Source organism: Ranitomeya imitator, chromosome 2 (assembly GCF_032444005.1).
Source record: "Ranitomeya imitator isolate aRanImi1 chromosome 2, aRanImi1.pri, whole genome shotgun sequence".
Lineage (NCBI taxonomy): Eukaryota > Metazoa > Chordata > Amphibia > Anura > Dendrobatidae > Ranitomeya > Ranitomeya imitator.
In genome coordinates, this window is record NC_091283.1 from 361977030 (window position 1) to 361995882 (window position 18853).

General features: G+C 44.5%; 1 protein-coding gene across 1 annotated transcript in view; it reads right to left on the reverse strand.

Moving 5' to 3' along the window:
* The window catches only part of LOC138663853 (oocyte zinc finger protein XlCOF22-like), a 54526-nt gene that overhangs the window by 16895 nt on the left and 18778 nt on the right, over positions 1-18853 (reverse strand). Inside the window, exons 2-5 of the mRNA XM_069750205.1 lie at positions 1266-1396; positions 957-1136; positions 750-873; positions 568-665 (exon numbers count right to left, since the gene is read on the reverse strand). Of these exons, the coding sequence (XP_069606306.1) occupies positions 568-665; positions 750-873; positions 957-1136; positions 1266-1337 (474 nt within the window). The 5' untranslated portion in view covers positions 1338-1396. The remainder of the gene's footprint in view (positions 1-567; positions 666-749; positions 874-956; positions 1137-1265; positions 1397-18853) is intronic.

An 18853-nucleotide genomic window follows, 5' to 3' on the forward strand; every position in this document is an offset into this window, starting at 1 on the left:
ACATGGGGCATATTATTCTATGGAGCATCTTATGGGGCCCCTCAACCTTTATGGAGCAGCATATGGGGCATATTATTCTATGGAGCATCTTATGGGGCCATTATTAACCTTTGTGCAGCATTATATGGGGAATAATATTCTATGGAACATCTTATTGGGCCATCATTAACCTTTTATGCCGCATTATATGGGGCATATTTTAATATGGAGCAACTTATGGGGCCCATCATGAACTTTATGAAGCATTATATGGGGCTCCTGATTCAATATTGATATTCAAAAACACTTAACCTACTGATGTCTCAATTAATTGTACTTTTATTGTTATCTATTTTTATTTTTTAAATTTACCAGTAGCTGCTGCATTTCCCACCCAAGGCTTATACTCGAGTCAATACGTTTTCCCAGCATTTTTATGGCAAAATTAGGGGTCTCGGCTTATACTCGGGTCGGCTTATATTTGAGTATATATGGTAATACTGGTGGATAAAACAAGACTGAGCACAAGACCTTCACAGCCATCTACACATCATAGTAGAGATCTCATGACACCTTCTCTCCATCTACCTTATGATCCTGAGGAACATCGGGATTTTCTTGTTTACAGTCCTGTGGATAAAGAGGACGGGGACATCTCTCTGGTGTTGTCCTCTTACTGGATAGAACTGGAGGAAACACATGCAGGGGACTGAATTTATTCTTTACATACAGATAATTATAGGCCGTGTGTATTTACTCCTGTTCATTACCTGCTGATGTGAGGGGCTGGGGATCCTCCATCATGATGTCCTTGTACAGATCTTTGTGTCCTTCTAAATACTCCCACTCCTCCATGGAGAAATAGACAGTGATATCCTGACACCTTATAGGAACCTGAAACATACACTGATACTGTCATCCCCCAGATCCCTTCATAGCGTTACTGTATAATGTCCCAGCATTCCCAACAGTGTCACCTCTCCAGTCAGCAGCTCAATCATCTTGTAGGTGAGTTCAAGGATCTTCTGGTCAATGATGTCCTCATGTATCAGGGTGTGAGGTAAACGCCCCGTGATTGGGCTCATGGCCCTTCCCCATCCCTCAGACACAGGGGCCTGACAGCGCTCACTAGACGTCTTCTTCACGACTGTGTAATCCTGGTTATGGAAAGACATATTAATAAATCTCACTGCAGACATTTCCAGAGTCCTCACCTCTCCAGTTCTGTCCATCTGTTATTCCCATAGATAAGAATGATGTAATGTGACATCATGAGAATCTCTCACCTCTCCAGTAAGCCGGAAGAGGATCTCTAGGGTGAGGTGTAATATCCTCTCTGTTACGCTGACCCTGTCCATCCTTGATGAGTAAATCAGAATAAAAGATCTCCACTGGGAGTATCCGTTCTTGTAGGAATCTGAGTGGGGAGAAGATGAGTGGTTGTAACATCATAAATAATCCAATATAATAAAACAATTACAGACGATATTCAGGGTAAATGTATCAGGAGATAGAACATGCAGATGTCTTCTCTGTCTTGCAAGGACTGGAAAATAAGATGAATTGCTGACTAACACATCCCCTTTATGCTCCCAATCACTAGCTATGTTGGCCAACTGATTGGCTGTAGGAATCGCAAGACCTTTGGGACTCAGCCGGAATTAGATACAAAGCAATGGTGGTATACTTTGTTATTTTACAATATTCTGTTTAACAAAACATTTAAATGGCCACTGTCACCCCTCCAGCCGTTATAAACTAAAAGAGCCACCTTGTGCAGCAGTAATGCTGCACTCTAACAAGGTGGCTCTTTTAGTTTTTGGTGCAGTTATTCCCAAAATAAAGCATTTTATAATTTTGCCAAAATACCTTTCTTTAGACCTGGAGGCAGGTCTTAACCCCCCTCTTGGAAACGCCACACTGCCGTCACTCATATCTCCTGGGGTGCCGGTCGCCGCCACCTCTGCGGTGTTTTGCTATGAAATCCGGCGCCTGTGCTGTTCTCTTCTGCCTGGGGCAGGCGCAGTGAGCTCTGGCCGTCTGACCTCACCTGCTGTGTTGCAGACTGTGCCTGTGCGGCCACCCAGCTGATGAATCCCAGCCCCGCAGTGTGTTATGCATTATGCATAGCAAAACACTGCGGAGGGGGCGGCGACCTGCCCCCAGGTCTAAAGAAAGGTATTTTGGCAAAATTATAAATGGCTTTATTTTGGGAATAACTGCAACAAAAACTAAAAGAGCCACCTTGTTAGAATGCAGCACTACTGCTGCACAAGGTGGCTCTTTTAGTTTATAACGGCTGGAGGGGGTGACAGTGGCCCTTTAAGGCTCCTATACACATTAGACTAAGGCTATGTGCACACGTTCAGGTTTTTTCGCTCTAAAAACTCATTAAAAAAGCATACATTATGCATTCTATCATTTAGAATGCATTCTGCATGTTTTGTGCACATGGAAGCGTTTTTTTCCACGAAAAAAATGCATCGCCAAAATAAAATGAGCATGTTCATTATTTTTGCGGATTTTCTGCGTTTTTCCCGCAATTCTATGCGTTTGGGAAAAAACGCACAAAAAACGCGTCAAAAAACACACAAAAAAAAACGCATGCGGATTTCAGGCAGAAATGTCCGTTTTTTGTCAGGAAAATTTCTGCAAGAAATCCTGTGCACATACCATGAGGCCATGTGCACACGTTCAGGTTTTTTCGCGTTTTTTTCACGCTAAAAACGCTATAAAAACTCATTAAAAAAACACACAGAAAACACCAAAAACGCGGTAAAAACGCATGCGGATTTCTGGCAGAAATGTCCGGTTTTTGTCAGGAAAATTCCTGCAAGAAATCCTGACATGTGCACATACCCTGAAGTCAGCTGGAATTGCAGGGGAGATAAGGATCTGGGATTTCTGAAGCTGATCCCTTTGTTTTCCCTTAAGATAAGCCTTTCTAGAGTAGTCTGCCAAGGACTTTCTCACAGAGACCACAGGAAAATCCAGCTGAGCAGAAAGGTTTACTATATGGGGAAGTCAGAAGAGACAGCTGCCAGCATGATCATTTGGCCAACAGTTATCTCATGAGTACGGGGTCATTAGTATTACACTGACTGGCCGGAATAATAAAGGTACCGTCACACTGAACGATATCGCTAGCGATCCGAGACGTTCAGTTTGACACGCAGCAGCGATCAGGATCCTGCTGTGATGTCGTTGGTCACTGCAGAAAGTCCAGCACTTTATTTCGTCGCTGGACTCCCTGCAGACATCGCTGAATCGGCATGTGTGACGCTGATTCAGCGATGTCTTCACTGGTAACCAGGGTAAACATCGGGTTACTAAGCGCAGGGCCGCGCTTAGTAACCCGATGTTTACCCTGGTTACCAGCGTAAAAGTAAAAAAAAAACAAACACTACATACTTACCTTCCGCTGTCTGTCCCTGGCGCTGTGCTTCTCTGCACTGGCTGTGAGCGCCGGCCAGCCGGAAAGCACAGCGGTGACGTCACCGCTCTGCTTTCCGGCCGCTGTGCTCACAGTCAGTGCAGGAAAGCACAGCGCCGAGGACAGACAGCGGAAGGTAAGTATGTAGTGTTTGTTTTTTTTTACTTTTACGCTGGTAACCAGGGTAAACATAGGGTTACAAAGCGCAGCCCTGCGCTTAGTAACCCGATGTTTACCCTGGTTACCGGCATCGTTGGTCGCTGGAGAGCTGTCTGTGTGACAGCTCTCCAGCGACCAAACAGCGACGCTGCAGCGATCAACATCGTTGTCGGTATCGCTGCAGCGTCGCTGAGTGTGAAGGTACCTTAACTCTGCACTACTGTAGTGCAGAGTATCGTCTGAACAATCAAATACTTATGTTTTAAGATCCCACTAATGAGGGTTGTTGAAAAATGTCTAAAAAAGATTTTAAAGTGAAAAAAAAAATCACAGTTTTTAGAACGAAAGAAAGAGAACATTCTCTTTATTGATGAAGACCTAGAGAAGGCATCTTCCATATATTTCAAATAACTTTATTATTTTATTATTATTCATTTTTTTAGCACCATTTATTCCATGGCGCTTTACATGTGAAAAGGGGGCAAATATAGACAAATACAATTAAACATGACCAAAAAACTAAAAAAAACAGGCATACAGGTACATATGGAGGGAGGACCCTGCCCGCGAGGGCTCACAGTCTGCAGGGGATGAGTGAGGATACACTAGGAGAGGGTAGAGCTGGTTGTGCGGCGGTTCAGTAGACTGGGGATCACTGCAGGTTGTAGGATTGTCGGAAAAGGTGAGTCTTCAGGTTCTTTCTGAAGGTTTCTATGGTAGGCGAGAGTCTGATGTGTTGTGGTACAGAGTTCCAGAGTATGGGGGAAGCACGGGAGAAGTCTTGGATGCGGTTGTGGGAAGAAGAGAGGAGAGGGGAGTAGAGGAGGAGATCTTGAGAGGAGAGGATCGGAGGTTGCGTGTAGGTAAGTACCGGGAGACCATGTAACAGATGTATGGAGGAGACAGGTTGTGGATGGCTTTGTATGTCATTGTGAAAGTTTTGAACTGGAGTCTCTGGGCGATAGGAAGCCAGTGAAGGGCATGGCATAGGGAAGAGGCTGGGGAATAGCGGGGAGACAGGTAGATTAGTCGGGCAGCAGAGGGAAGGATGGATTGGAGTGGTGCCAGAGTGCTAGAGGCCAGAGAGTAGGAGGTTGCAGTAGTCGAGGTGGGAGATGATAAGGGCATGCACTAGTGTTTTTGAGGTGTCGCGGTCAACTAATGCGCAGATGCGGGAAATATTTTTGAGTTTGAGACGGCAGGAGGAGGCAAGGGCTTGGATATGTGGCTTGAAAGAGAGGGCAGAGTCGAGGATCACCCCGAGGCATCGGGCGTGTGGGACTGGGGAAAGAGAACAGCCATTAATAGATAGGTCTGGTGGAGGGGTAGAGTGAGATGGGGGAAAGATGATGAATTCTGTTTTGTCCATGTTCAGTTTTAGGAAGCGAGCAGAAAAGACGGATGAGATAGCAGACAGTGTGGGATTTTGGTGAGTAAGGAGGTGAGGTCAGGTCCGGATAGGTAGATCTGCGTGTCATCAGCGTAGAGATGATACTGCATATCGTGGGATTCTATGAGCTGTCCCTGACCAAAGGTGTAGATGGAGAAGAGTAGGGGTCCCAGTACTGAGCCTTGAGGAACACCGACAGACAAGGGGCGGAGTGAGGAGGTGGTGTGGGGGAGGGAGCCACTGAATGTTCGGTCTGTCTGACTGAACTGAAAAAACGCAAATTTTTTATTTGAGGCAGAAAGAAAGCGAAAGACCCTCATACATCCATGGTACCTGTCAACTGTTTAAGATCCTAATTTTCATCTTTGGAGGTCGCTGGTATTTGCTGGGTTCATATGTATATGCATCAAGAATGGGGATAAACGAGTACCGGTATTTATTTTTTAGCTGGTGGAGTGGATGGTAACATATTGTGGAGGGCAACTTGTAGTGTCATAAAAAGTGTGTGGTGTGTGACAGGGTCACTGGCGCCGTACGTCAAGAGAGATATGTGTTGCAAAGGTTGCTTTCCAGTGTGATATGAAAGCCATAAGTTTATCCTCCAGCATGATATTTGCTGAGAGTATTCCAGTAGCTATATGGGTCTGGCTTTCCTGGTGGGTAGGTCAGAGATGGGCGGGACGCTTACCCACCATATCTCCACCTCCAGGGTATGGCTGGAGGGAGTTACATGTTCAGCCAGTTTTTTTTCTCTGTCTGTGTTGTGTGGAGGTACGAATCCTCCAGACTGAAGCTCCTGTGAGAGCTGCCATATGTGTTGTCCCATAAGGCAGATGTCATACTGGGAAGGGCTTTATATGAACTTTTTTCTTTCATTTGAGCCAGAAAGGCTGTTTTCTGTTAAGAGTTTGGGCTTATTGGTTTATGACGCAATAAACCACCCAAACACTTTAACCAAACTTGTTCCTGTGTCTTCCTCAGGAAGAAGCTAAGTGAGCCGACCTACCACAGGTGGGAAACGTAAGTACTATGGGGACCTAATACTATTTGTGGGAGAATGGCAGTGTAATGTGGAGCAAGACTGTAGTTGTGGGCAAAGTAATCGTCTCCAGCGCCCCAAAATGTTATATGAACCCAATTGTCCTGGACTTGTGCTGTAAGGGTGTTATGTCCATGCAAGCCACATAAAACCTATGATGCTGGTCTGCCAGGACTAGATGTTTCACAGTTCAATGAGGGAGACCACCATTCAAAAACAAACTTTTATTGAACATTAACTTGGGGAAGGTTATATGCAGTAGGTAACGGGTACATATCTTATCAAATGTTTCATTCATCATGCATAACACTTTCCTCACACAATTTCAATCCCTTTTCTTTTCTATTGGCTTACATGTTCTGTGTCTTCACTATTCTTCACTACTTCACCACAACCCAGCTCAACACTACAGTTCAGTTTGCAAGAGTCCTTTCCTCCACCAGTGGTTCTGCGTCCCTTTTTTAAAAATGTTTATTGCAGGAGAATTTTGGTGCAAGTATGGCCGGTACTTTCTGTATTTTTAAGACTATAAGAGGCATTGGACCATAGACGCACAACAAATTTTCAGAAGGAAATTGGGAAAAAAAAAATATATGAGTCAAATGGGGATCCGTCTTACAGTCCTGAATTCAGCTAACCCTGGAGGAGATCATCAGTGCAGGTGGAGCAGAGTCACGTGGTGTTTTGTGGTCAGACGATGATATTAGCCAGACTGGTGCGGAAGGTTCAGCGGTGCTCGGTGGTGTGGTGGCTCCACTGACATTTCGTGAACGCCCGGTGCCCCCACACATCCAATGCTGCGATGCGGTGGTCTCCGGGAACTTCCATCCCAGGCTGGTGCTGCAGGTTCAGCGGTGCTCGGTTGGTACAGGGGCACCGGCATCATTTTGTGAAAACCCGGAGCCCCCAAACTTCCATTGCCTCAATGCTGTGGTCTCTGGGAAAATGGCCGCTGGAGGCCATGCATGTGCAGATTGAGCTCTCGGGTCTGAGAGCTTATCTCCTGAGATATGTTTGCTAAGATCTCAATCTGCGCATGCGACCCCTCTGGCGGCCATTTTCCCAGAGACCACAGCATCGAGGCAATGGAAGTGCAGGGGATCCGGGCTTTCACAGCACTCCACTCAGGCTTACAAGACAGATACGCATATAGTCCCTTAGTAACAACAATCATCCTTTATTAGTTTCAGTCCTTGAATGCGGGTATAGGACCCTTCAAAGGTTTGCAACGTCCAGAAAGGGGGTAAACTACTTCAGCCATCCATAGATTACGACATGAGGGAGTCCCAGATACATGTCGGTTCTAGACCTGCTGGATAGAGGCATTCAGGAACTCTAAGCTGTTCCAGATATTGGATGAAGCTAGCACAACACTGCCTCCTCCAAGTTAATTTTCTTTCAACTTACCAGTCCTCTTCTAACCTTGTTTAGACCCAGGTTTTACTCCTTGAATCAGTCTCCGAACCATTCACAACCCGCCAAGCCACCCAGCATTCCCTTGCCTTCAAGCCACAGGCCTCCACGTTTGACACTATCGTAGACCACGTAACAGTCGTCATTCTCCAGGCTAAGTCGATTTTTCCAGCATCACTGCTCTTCTAATTGCAAGACTTGATCCTGTCAACTATGAAAAATGTAACGTGGCGCGGGGCAAAAGCCGTTGGCGAGGTACTAGTCTTCAGTGTCCCGACATGTTACACATAGGTGGGGGTCCTGGCTGGATGTGTCGACTTGTGCATAGAGGGCTTTACACCCGTGCAGGTCGCATGTAACGGATGACCCTGGTTTGCCAGAACCAGATGTTTCACAGTTCAGTGAGGGAGACCACCATTCAAAAATAAGCTTTTACTGAATATTAACTTGGGGAATGTTATATGCAGTAGATAGCGAGTACATATCTTCTGAAACATTTCCTTGATCATGTGTAACATTTTCCTCACTAAAATTCAATCCCTTTTCTCAATCACTCTTCCTCCTTTCTATTCCGGATCACGATGAAAGGAGAGCTTGGGTAGCATGTGGGTAAATTACATTATGTGGGGGGCTGGGGGGGGGAGATAGCACAACTCTAGGAAACTGCAACACATACCTAGAATAGAAAGGGGAAAAACTGACCCTGCACTGAGACTAGGCTGATACCCTATGATGGAGTGGGCGACCCATTCCTTGCAAATAGACCCACCGACGATCCTAGGTTAAACTCTAGCTAAGACAAATAGATAGGGGGAAGGAGGTCCCTGAAAGATCTAAGGACTGGGTATAAAAACAGGTCACCTCCTAATAGAAAACACAGAGACGGTTGTAGAAACCAACTGAAAACAGAAACTAAGGATAGCAGAACCAGAGATCCCAGAACTGCACAATATCAAACACAGAAAGCTATCAAAGCACCTAGCCAGAACTCTAGCAGATTAACACTGTTGTCCAGCAAGAAATGGGAGGCAGGTACTGGGTAATAAAGGGTGATACAATCACCTGACCTAAGACAACCCAGCACCAGGGGAAAAAGACCAGCAGCCAGAAAACCACAACAAGATGGCGGATGGTCAAAAAACAAAACAGATTCTAACACTGTCTTGTGGTATTGAAAATACTGTGGGGACATATTACCATGGTGGTACTGTGGGAACATTATACTGTGTTTGGGGGGTGGGCAGTACTGTTGAATGCAACACTGTAAATGCTGCTGAAGGAAAGCTAGTGCTATGATCTTGGATTGAGCTGGCGGTCCACCGTGAGGCTTGCTACCGGCAGTCCAGTTAAACATTTCACCCGCAGATCATGGGGCAGAGTACCCCTACAGAAGCAGCTTACAAATTTTACCAAAATTTACTGCCAGTCTCAGCCTCTTTATTTTGAGACTCCTACTCAATGATGTTACCTTAGGATTTCGAATTGTACTCTATTTTCTTGTTTGTTCTAACTGGGGCCATGAATAAGAAGGGACCTGGTGGACCACAAAGTGAAGGAACTGGACGCACTCTCAGCCATCCAATCTCAAACCGCCAATGTCACGAATCAAAGGGGAGATATTTTTATCATCCCACGTGCTGACACCAATATGTCAGGAAAAGGGGTTGTTTGGTTGGCCCCGGTTCTTTTCTGAAAGGGATTTATCTATATCCCACTTCCCAGTTGCAGCTCTCTGGCCCCCCTTACCCTCAGGTCAGTCAGCGTACTGCACTAGGATAATTAGTTGCCAGAAAATCTGCCTTACTTTGTACTGGCTAATGAGCACACTGCAGCGAGGGTGATATAACTACTCCCACTCAGGCGGGGACAATAATTATGAATGCCATCAGTCACTACCAGGTTTCTCAAAGGCGCAGGACAAATCCGCTGCCACCAGCTCCAATTTCTTCATTAACAACGGGTCCGGAGCCAACCCAATTGGTAGCGTAAGTCACTTCAGAGGATGTGACAGTACGTTATAGAGCAAGGAGAAACAAAGCTAGTATTTTTATATATTTTACTTCAAAAGATAGGCAGTGTTTACAAAAGTATAAAAGATATTATAAAATGAGACAATTATATATATACAGAATGAATACAAATAAATAGGGATTAACAGAAGAAAATAGACTTTCAGTTCTCTCATATCATTTGATAGCAGACCATGCAGTGCGGGGGAGGGGCATATGTCCCAGTGCATCGCAGATGTGACTCTCAGCTCGTTCCTTGGACAAAGACTAGTGAAGACTGAGGTCTCACTCACTTATCCCTGTGCCCAAAACCAAGGCACTCCCCCTGTGGTGACCTCACTCAGAGTCTGAATACTCCCCTTTCTTAAAATTATGAAAAGCCATTTCTACACATATCTTGTCGTATGAACCTCGTAGAAGAAGGACAAAGTTATTACTATGCTCAGCAAGACTTGGGGGTTCATTTAAGTATAAACACGTCTTGGCTATGAGCCCCAGTTAAGCAGTAATGCGTTTCTCAATTTCTGCCAAGCGCTGAGCTCCCAAAACCCACCAGTTGGGAGCCCTGCCCCTGCGGTTTCCAGAAATATGAACTGCCTATTTCTGTGAATATCCTGTTTGGATATATTTGGTCTTAAAGGACCACTGTAGCTACACAAAAGGATTGCCATGTGTTGCTACTCTTTTCTTTCGGTTTCACAGCTGCAAACAAAAACATTCCTGAGGGAAGGGGAAAAGAGTGGCTTAGAATTACAAGGAGCTGACAAGCAGAGTGAAGAGAAGAATTTTCTAGGTAGAGGGGGGACAAAAAAGCCCACAGCATGTGTCTGTAACCAGCTCTAATGGAACCTACTGGATGTAGCAGAGCTCAGTGTGCGTGATAATATTGAATCAAATACATAATATTCCTGACAGCCCACAAGCAGGGTGGATTTGATTTAAATCTAACTGATTTAAATCACGATTTAAATCACTAGTCAGTAAGGCTTGATTTAAATCAGTGATTTAAATCAAAGTTTCTACCTAACTGAATTTGACTCCGCAGAGGTCCCAGCCTCTTCTTCACGGCAAAAATGTTACAACATGAACAGAGTTGAGAAAAAGACCTTAATCTTATTGTTCTACAAACCTATGAATACAGAATCAACCCCTTCAGTGCCAAGTCCAAGAAGTTAGACAATATGTTTCTGATTGTTTGGAGTGGAATAGATCTGCACAACACAAGAAGAATGTGAATCTAAGAGTGAGGAGGAGGAAGGGCAAGCAGACAAGAAAATGAAAGTGAAACTTTGAGCACAATACTGCAGCATAGCCACAGACAGACAAGTCTGGATCTGTTTGTGTGTACGATCTGAGGTTTATTACATTCTTTCCTTATAATGGCAGCAGGCCGTAAAAGAGACCCAGTTTGGGAATATTTTAATGAAGCTCCTTCGCCTATCGGTAAGGCAGGCATGCGTGCAAAATGCAAACGATGCAACAAAGAGATGCAAGGCCTGGTGGCGCGAATGAGGCAACATCATGAGAAGTGCGGTGATGAAGATTTTGCAGTTTTGAGAACTGTGTAAGTAAAGCGAATCCTACAGAAACCTCTGGAAGAGCATGGCATTGTGAATGTTACACATATACAGCCTTTATTCTACTTAGTTAAACAACTCAACTTTATCTCATGATGGAAGAACCTTTGGATGGTAAAATATTTTCCTCAAAAAGCAGTTTATTGAAAAAAAAAAATCTGATTTAAATCAAAAAAATCCGATTTAAATAAAAAAAATCCGATTTTTTTGATTTTTTTAAAAAAAACATTGATTTTTATCCACCCTGCCCACAAGTAGGGTTGCAGAGTACACATGTGCAACGGACAATTAGGGTTTTATTCCTGAGAGACAGCCTGATAAACGGGTACCACATCTAAGGAAGGCAGCAGTCAAGCAAATTAAACACTACTCAACTGAGTCAGAAGTTGATGCAGAGAAACAAAATATCCATCCATGACAATTTAGGACATGGCAGTATAGGTGGAAGAGGCAGGGGAGGACAAATCCAACACTTTTTTGTTTATTATTTTATTTTTTTTTTGTTATGGAACGGACTTTAACCCCTTCATGACCGGGGGATTTTTCGTTTTTCCGTGTTCGTTTTTCGCTCCCCTCCTTCCCAGAGCCATAACTTTTTTATTTTTCTGTCAATTTGGCCATGTGAGGGCTTATTTTTTGCGGGACGAGTTGTACTTTTGAACGACATCATTGGTTTTAGCATGTTGTGTACTAGAAAACGGAAAAAAAATTCCAAGTGCGGTGAAATTGCAAAAAAAGTGCAATCCCACATTGGTTTTTTGTTTGGCTTTTTTGCAAGGTTCACTAAATGCTAAAACTGACCTGCCATTATGATTCTCCAGGTCATTACGAGTTCATAGACACCAAACATGACTAGGTTATTTTTTATCTAAGTGGTGAAAAAAAATTCCAAACTTTGCTAAAAAAAAAAAAAAAAAAATTGCGCCATTTTCCGATACTCGTAGCGTCTCCATTTTTCATCATCTGGGATCGGTTGAGGGCTTATTTTTTGCGTGCCGAGATGACGTTTTTAATGATAGCATTTCGGTGCAGATATGTTCTTTTGATCGCCCGTTATTGCATTTTAATGCAATGTCGCGGCGACCAAAAAAACGTAATTCTGGCGTTTCGAATTTTTTTCCCGCTACGCTGTTTAGCGATCAGGTTAATACTTTTTTTAATTGATAGATCGGGCGATTCTGAGCGCGGCGATACCAAATATGCGTAGATTTGATTTTTTTTTTATTGATTTATTTTGATTGGGGCGAAAGGGGGGTGATTTAAACTTTTATGTTTTTTTTATTTTTTTCACATTTTTTTAAACTTTTTTTTTTAACTTTTGCCATGCTTCAATAGCCTCCATGAGAGGCTAGAAGCAGGCATAGCACGATCGGCTCTGCTACATAGCAGCGATTTGCTGATCGCTGCTATGTAGCAGAATTGCACGTGTGCTGTGAGCGCCGACCACAGGGTGGCGCTCACAGCGACGGGCAATCAGTAACCATAGAGGTCTCAAGGACCTCTATGGTTACCATTCACAAGCATCGCCGACCCCCGATCATGTGACGGGGGTCGGCGATGACGTCATTTCCGGCCGCCCGGCCGGAAGCAGTAGTTAAATGCCGCTGTCTGCGTTTGACAGCGGCATTTAACTAGTTAATAGGTGCGGGCAGATCGCGATTCTGCCCGCGCCTATTACGGGCACATGTCAGCTGTTCAAAACAGCTGACATGTCCCGGCTTTGGTGCGGGCTCACCGCGGAGCCCTGCATCAAAGCAGGGGAGCTGGCATCGGACGGTATAGTACGTCCGATGCCGGTAAGGGGTTAAACAACCTAGAATCTGCAAAACTAAAACTAGCTATCCTAAACCAAGAGGCATAGGTCCAAGTGAAGGAACAGGTGGACGTGGCGGTATGGTGTTAAGAGACAAGGGAGGAGTAATCCAACATTTTTTTGGTTTGTTATTTTTGTATTTTTCTGTGATTTTTTTTTATATTTCTTTAATGGAACTTAACTAAAACAACCTAGATTTAATTAAACTAAAACTCGCTATCTAGAACCACCAGGCGTATAGTGGGTACGGAAAGTATTCAGACCTCTTTAAATTTTTCACTATATTTAATTGCAGCCATTTAGTAAATTCAAAAAAGTTCATTTTTTTCTCATTAATGTACACCATGCACCCCATCTTGATTATTAAAAAAGAAAAACTGAAATATCACATGGTCATAAGTAGTCAGACACTTTGCTCAGACACTCATAAGTCACATGCTGTCCAGTTCCTTGTGATCCTCCTTGAGATGGTTCTACTCCTTCATTAGAGTCCAGCTGTGTTTAATTAAACTGTTAGGACTTGATTGGAAAAGGCACACACCTATCTATGTAGGAGCTCACAGTGCATGTCAGACCAAATGAGAATCATGAGGTTAAAAGGAACTGGCCAAGGAGCTCAGAGACAGAATTGCGGCAAGGCAAAGATCTGTCCAAGGTTACAAAAGAATTTCTGCAGTACTCAAGGTTCCTAAGAGCACAGTGGCCTCCATAATCCTTAAAATGGAAGAAGGTTGGGACCACCAAAATTCTTCCTAGACCTGGCCATCCAGCCAAATTGAGCAATCGTGGGAGAAGAGCCTTGGTAAGAGAGGTAAAGAAGAACCCCAAGATCACTTTGAGCTCCAGAGATGCAGTAGGGAGAAGGAAGAAAGTTCCACAAAGTCAGCTATCACTGCAGCCCTCCACCAGTAGGACCTTTATGGCAGAGTGGATCGACGGAAGCCTCTCCTCAGTGCAAGACATAAGAAAACCCACTTAGAGTTTGCTAAAAAAAACACATGAATGACTCCGAGACTATGAGAAATAAGATTCTCTGGTCTGATGAGATGAAGATATACCTTTTTGGGGATAATTCTAAGCTGTATGTGTGGAGAAAACCATGCAGTGCTCATCACCTGCCCAATACAACCCAACAGTGAAACATAATGTTGGCAGCATCATGCTATGGAGTGTTTTCAGCTGCAGGGACAGGACGACTGGTTGCCATTGAAGGAAACATGAATGCGGCCAAGTACAGAGATATCCTGATGAAAACCTCTTCTAGAGTGCTCTGGACCTCAGAATTGGCCAAAGGTTTACCTTCTAACAAGACAATGACTAAGCTCATAGCTAAAATAACAAAGGAGTGGCTTCAGAACAACTCTGTGGCCATTCTTGACTGGCCCAGCCAGAGCCCTGACCTTAACCCAATTGAGCATCTCTGGATAGACCTGAAAATGGCTGTCCACCAACGTTCACCATCCAACCTGACGGAACGGGAGAGAATCTGCAAGGAAGAATGGCAGAGTACGCCAAATCCAGGTGTGAAAAACTTGCTGCATCATTACCAAGAAGATTTATGGCTGTACTAGCTCAAAAGAGTGCTTCTACTCAATACTGAGCAAAGGGTCTGAATACTTTTGACCATGTGATATTTCAGTGTTTCTTTTTTAATAAATTTGCAAAAATTTCTACATTTCTATTTTGTTCAGTCAAGATGGGGTGCAGAGTGTACATTAATGAGAAAAAAAATAACTTTTTTGAATTTATCAAATGGCTGCAATGAAACAAAGAGTGAAAAATTTTAAGTGATCTGAATACTTTCCACACCGACTTTAGGTCCAAGTGGAGGAAGAGGTGGACGTGGGGGTATAAGTGGAAGAGGAGGACTATTTAGCCAACACAGTTGTTTGGGTTTTTTATTTGTGGAAGAGAAACCCAAATTAAACTAATGACAAATAGAGTAGAATACTAGCTGTGTGCAGCCTGTCACCTGTGTGCAAAAACCTTAAACTTCCTCTGAGCCTCCTCAATGTTCCTTTGGACCTCCTGCCATAAATCCCTCAACCGCTGTACAGCAACATCAGCCACAGGGCACCCGGAGTCCAAACGAGAGAACTCCCCGAAATGTAGATTGAACCCGTCATGGCAGAACAAAGGGGAGATGCCTGTGGAGTGATTCACATGGTTATTAAAAGCGAACTCTGCTAACGGCAAGTCATCACTCCAATCCTCCTGCCTGGAAGTGGAAAGAGCGCAAAATTTGTTCCAACGACTGGTTGGTCCGTTCCGTCTGACCATTGGTCTCCGAATGGTATGCAGAAGAAAAAGACAACGCAATACCCAATTTTTTGCAAAACGCCCTCCAAAACCTGGACACAAACTGCACTCCACGATCAGACACCATACTAAAGGTCAAACCATACAAACAAACCACATGTTGTACAAACAACCTGTTTGTGCAGAAGGTAAAGCCACCAAGGGTTTAAAGTGTGCTTGTTTAGAAAACCTGTCCACAAACTACCCATATGACAGTATTACCCTTAAAAGAGGGAAGATTGGTGATAAAATCCATGGACAAATGTGTCCATGGTCTATCAGGAACTGGCAAAGGCACCAATTCCCTGGCCGGCCGATTATTATGAGAGCTCTTAGCGGGGGCACAAACTTCACATGCAGACACAAACTCCTTCACATCAGATGAAAGCGAGGACCACCAGAAAACCCTCGCGATGGCCCCACAAGTAGCCAAGATCCCAGGAAGTCCACCCAATGCTGAGTCATGAAACTCTTGAAGAACCCAAGAAGAAAATGAATTGGGACAAACCGCTTATCAATCGGTTTGGATGGGGGGGCATGAGATTGAGCCTCCCGAAACTCCCGTTACAATCCAGATGACACATCAGTCACCACCACCCCAGATTAAAGAATGGAGCATGGAGGATCCAGGCTCCGAAACAAGGCATTGGCCCTAACATTTTTGGAGCCATGACAAAAAGTGATCGAAAACTGGAACCGGGAGAAAAACAGAGACCATCTAGCCTGCCTAGGGGTCAACCTCTTAGCCGATTCAATGTACGCCACATTTCTGTGATCTGTAACCACCTCCAAAAAATGCCTCCATTTCTCAAAAGACTACTTGACCGCAAGACGTTCCCGATTTCCCATGTCATAATTTCTCTCTGCCGGGGAGAACTTCTTGGAGAAGGTGCATGGTTTCAGATTGGTCAATGTGGCGTGCCCCTGAGACAACACCACCCCCACCCCCACATGTGAGGCATCAACGTCTACTATAAAGGGCTCAGATGGATCTGGCTGTACCAGAACCGGGGCAGTCATGAAACATTTTTTTTTTTTACAAAAACGCTGCTACTGCTGAGGCAGGCCAGTTCTTAATGCCAGCCCCCTTCTGTGTCAAATCGGTGAGAGGCTTGATTACCAGTGAGAACCCCTTAATTAACCTCCGGTAGTAATTGGCGAATCCCAAAAAGCGGTGTAGACCTTTTAGGTCACGAGGTTGAACCCAATCTACAATGTCCTGAACTTTCTTGGGATCCATGCAAAACCCCTCCCCAGAGACGATGAACCCCAAGAAAGACAGTTCCTGGACAAAAAATTTGCATTTTTCCAACTTAGCGAAAAGCAGGTTCTCCCTGAGTCTCAGGAGAACTGCCCGAAGATGACCAACATGGGCCTGCATAACAGATGAATAAACCAGAATTTCATCTAAGTAGATAAGTACAAACCATCCAATAAAATCAGAAAACACAAAATTGATGATGTTTTGGAAGACCGCAGGAGCATTGGTCAAATCAAAAGGCATAACTAAATTTTCGAATAAACCTTCAGAAGTGAGGAGCGCAGTTTTCCACTCATTCCACTCCTGTACCCGAATCAGGTAATATGCCCCCCCCCCAAATCCAGTTTAGAGAACCATTTGGTCCCAGACAATTGATTGCACAAATCGAAAATGAGTGGAAGGGGATACGTGTTTCTCATGGTAATCTTATTAAGTTCCCAAAAGTTAAGGCATGGGCAGAGGCTACCGTTTTTTGTTTTTTTCCTTACAAAAAAGAATCCTGCGGCAACAGGAGGAACAGAAGGGCGAATATGTCGCTTGCGGAGACTTGCAGATATGTACTCCTTCATGGCGGACTGCTCAGGACCAGAAAGGTTGAACAACCAGGCCTTAGGCAACTTAGCCCCAGGAATAAGATCAATGGCACAATCAAAAGGGCAGTGTGGTGGCAACCCCTCAGCATGACTTTCAAAGAACACATTCTCGAAGTTCTTCAGGTACTCCAGAATACCCTCCAGATAGACGGACGACACAGATACAGAAATTAGACAGTTATTTTTACATTTAAGCACCCATTTAACAATCTCTCGGGCCTCCCAGTCAATGACCGGATTATGACATTACAACCAGGGGAAACTGGAAAACTAACCCGGCAGGGAGGTTGTCCAAAACAAAACAGGCTATATGCTCCATATTAACAGGGCCCGTGTTAAGGATGAACTCCTTAGTAATGGAGAGGATCCCGTCCTTGGTGAAAGGTGTAGAGTCAATAGCCACGACCTTCATGAGTTTCCCCAACCTGAGTGTCCCTATCTCACAATGGGCAACCAACTAAGAGTCAATCAGATTCACAGTAGACCCGCAATCCACAGAAGTAGAGGAGGGGAAAAAACAATTGTTCACACCAAGTTCTACATTCAATAATAATTTGAAGATTGAGGAAGACGGTAACTGGGAGTCTGGGCAGCCTCCTTGGCAGCTACCCAGACCTAGGAGTTTCCCGAGACCTTGGAAACCGGCGGACAGGAGGTGCAGTCTCTTCTCCAATGGCCTAGACCTCTACAATAAAAACAGAGATTTCTCTCCCTTCGTCGTCTCCTCTCCCTTTCCTTCGTGGAGACAGAACCCACCTTCATCGGCTCAGATGATGATAGGGGTTCAGGCTTAAAAGGTAACAACAGAGCCTCACGATGCACCACTCCCCTCTCTCGCAGCAGACGGTCCATACAGACGGCCTGTGTCAAAGCTTCTTCCAGAGAATCAGGTGGTGGATGCAGGGCTAGAACATCCTTTAAATGCTCGGACAGTCCCCTGAGAGCCGACTTATTCCATGACACTTCCGGTGCCCATCGCCTGTACTCAGAACAGTACGACTCGGCAGAGAACTTCCCGCGAGTGAGACCCATAATTGTGTCCTTAGCCAATCTCACTCGATCGAGTTCATCGTAAATGAGACACAAGACCTCGAAAAAATGATCCACAGATAATCTCTCAGGGGAGGTAGGGGTCAGGGAAAAAGCCCAGGACTGCGAGCCCTCACGTAACAAAGATATCACTATCCCCACCCTTTGACTCTCATCCACTGAGGACCTAGGACGAAGGGAAAACAATAACTTGCAACTCTCCCTAAAGACCCGGAATTTACTTTTATCCCCAGAAAAGGTATCCGGTAATTTTACAGAGGGTTCAGGAGAAGAAAAGGAAACATCTGAGACAGCTCATCCATACTGCAAGACGGAGGGCACTAACTGTATCCGCCAACTCCCTTTGCACCTGTCGGTGAGAAGCAACCAAAGCTCTTTGCTCCACAGACAGATTCTGCATCATTTTGGTCAGGTTAGCTACCTGATCTGACAAAGCTTGGTGCGGATCCATATCAGAGGAAAAATGGAAAAAAAGTGTAGAATTCACTCCACTGCCTGGTGTCGTAGAGAGGCAGTGAGTTGCTGAACTGTGAATTGCCGAGTGCTTTTTTTACAAGTTTAATTTTGTTGGTCTTTCTTAACCAATTTATTTCCACTCAGGTTTTCAGTCTGTGATTTTACTGTGTGTTTAAGGGTTAACAACATTGCACTTAAATCCTGAGGTGTAGCTATATTCACAAGGGGTTAATTAAGGGTGGGGAATCATAATTAAGGGTTTATACGTGGCAGCTGGTTGGGGGTTTCAGTCCATTGGAAGTGCATTGAGCTGTTGGTTGGGTTAGTGCAAAAGGAAAAAAAAATCCCTTTAAATCTTCATTCTTAGCGAGTGTGTCCGGAGT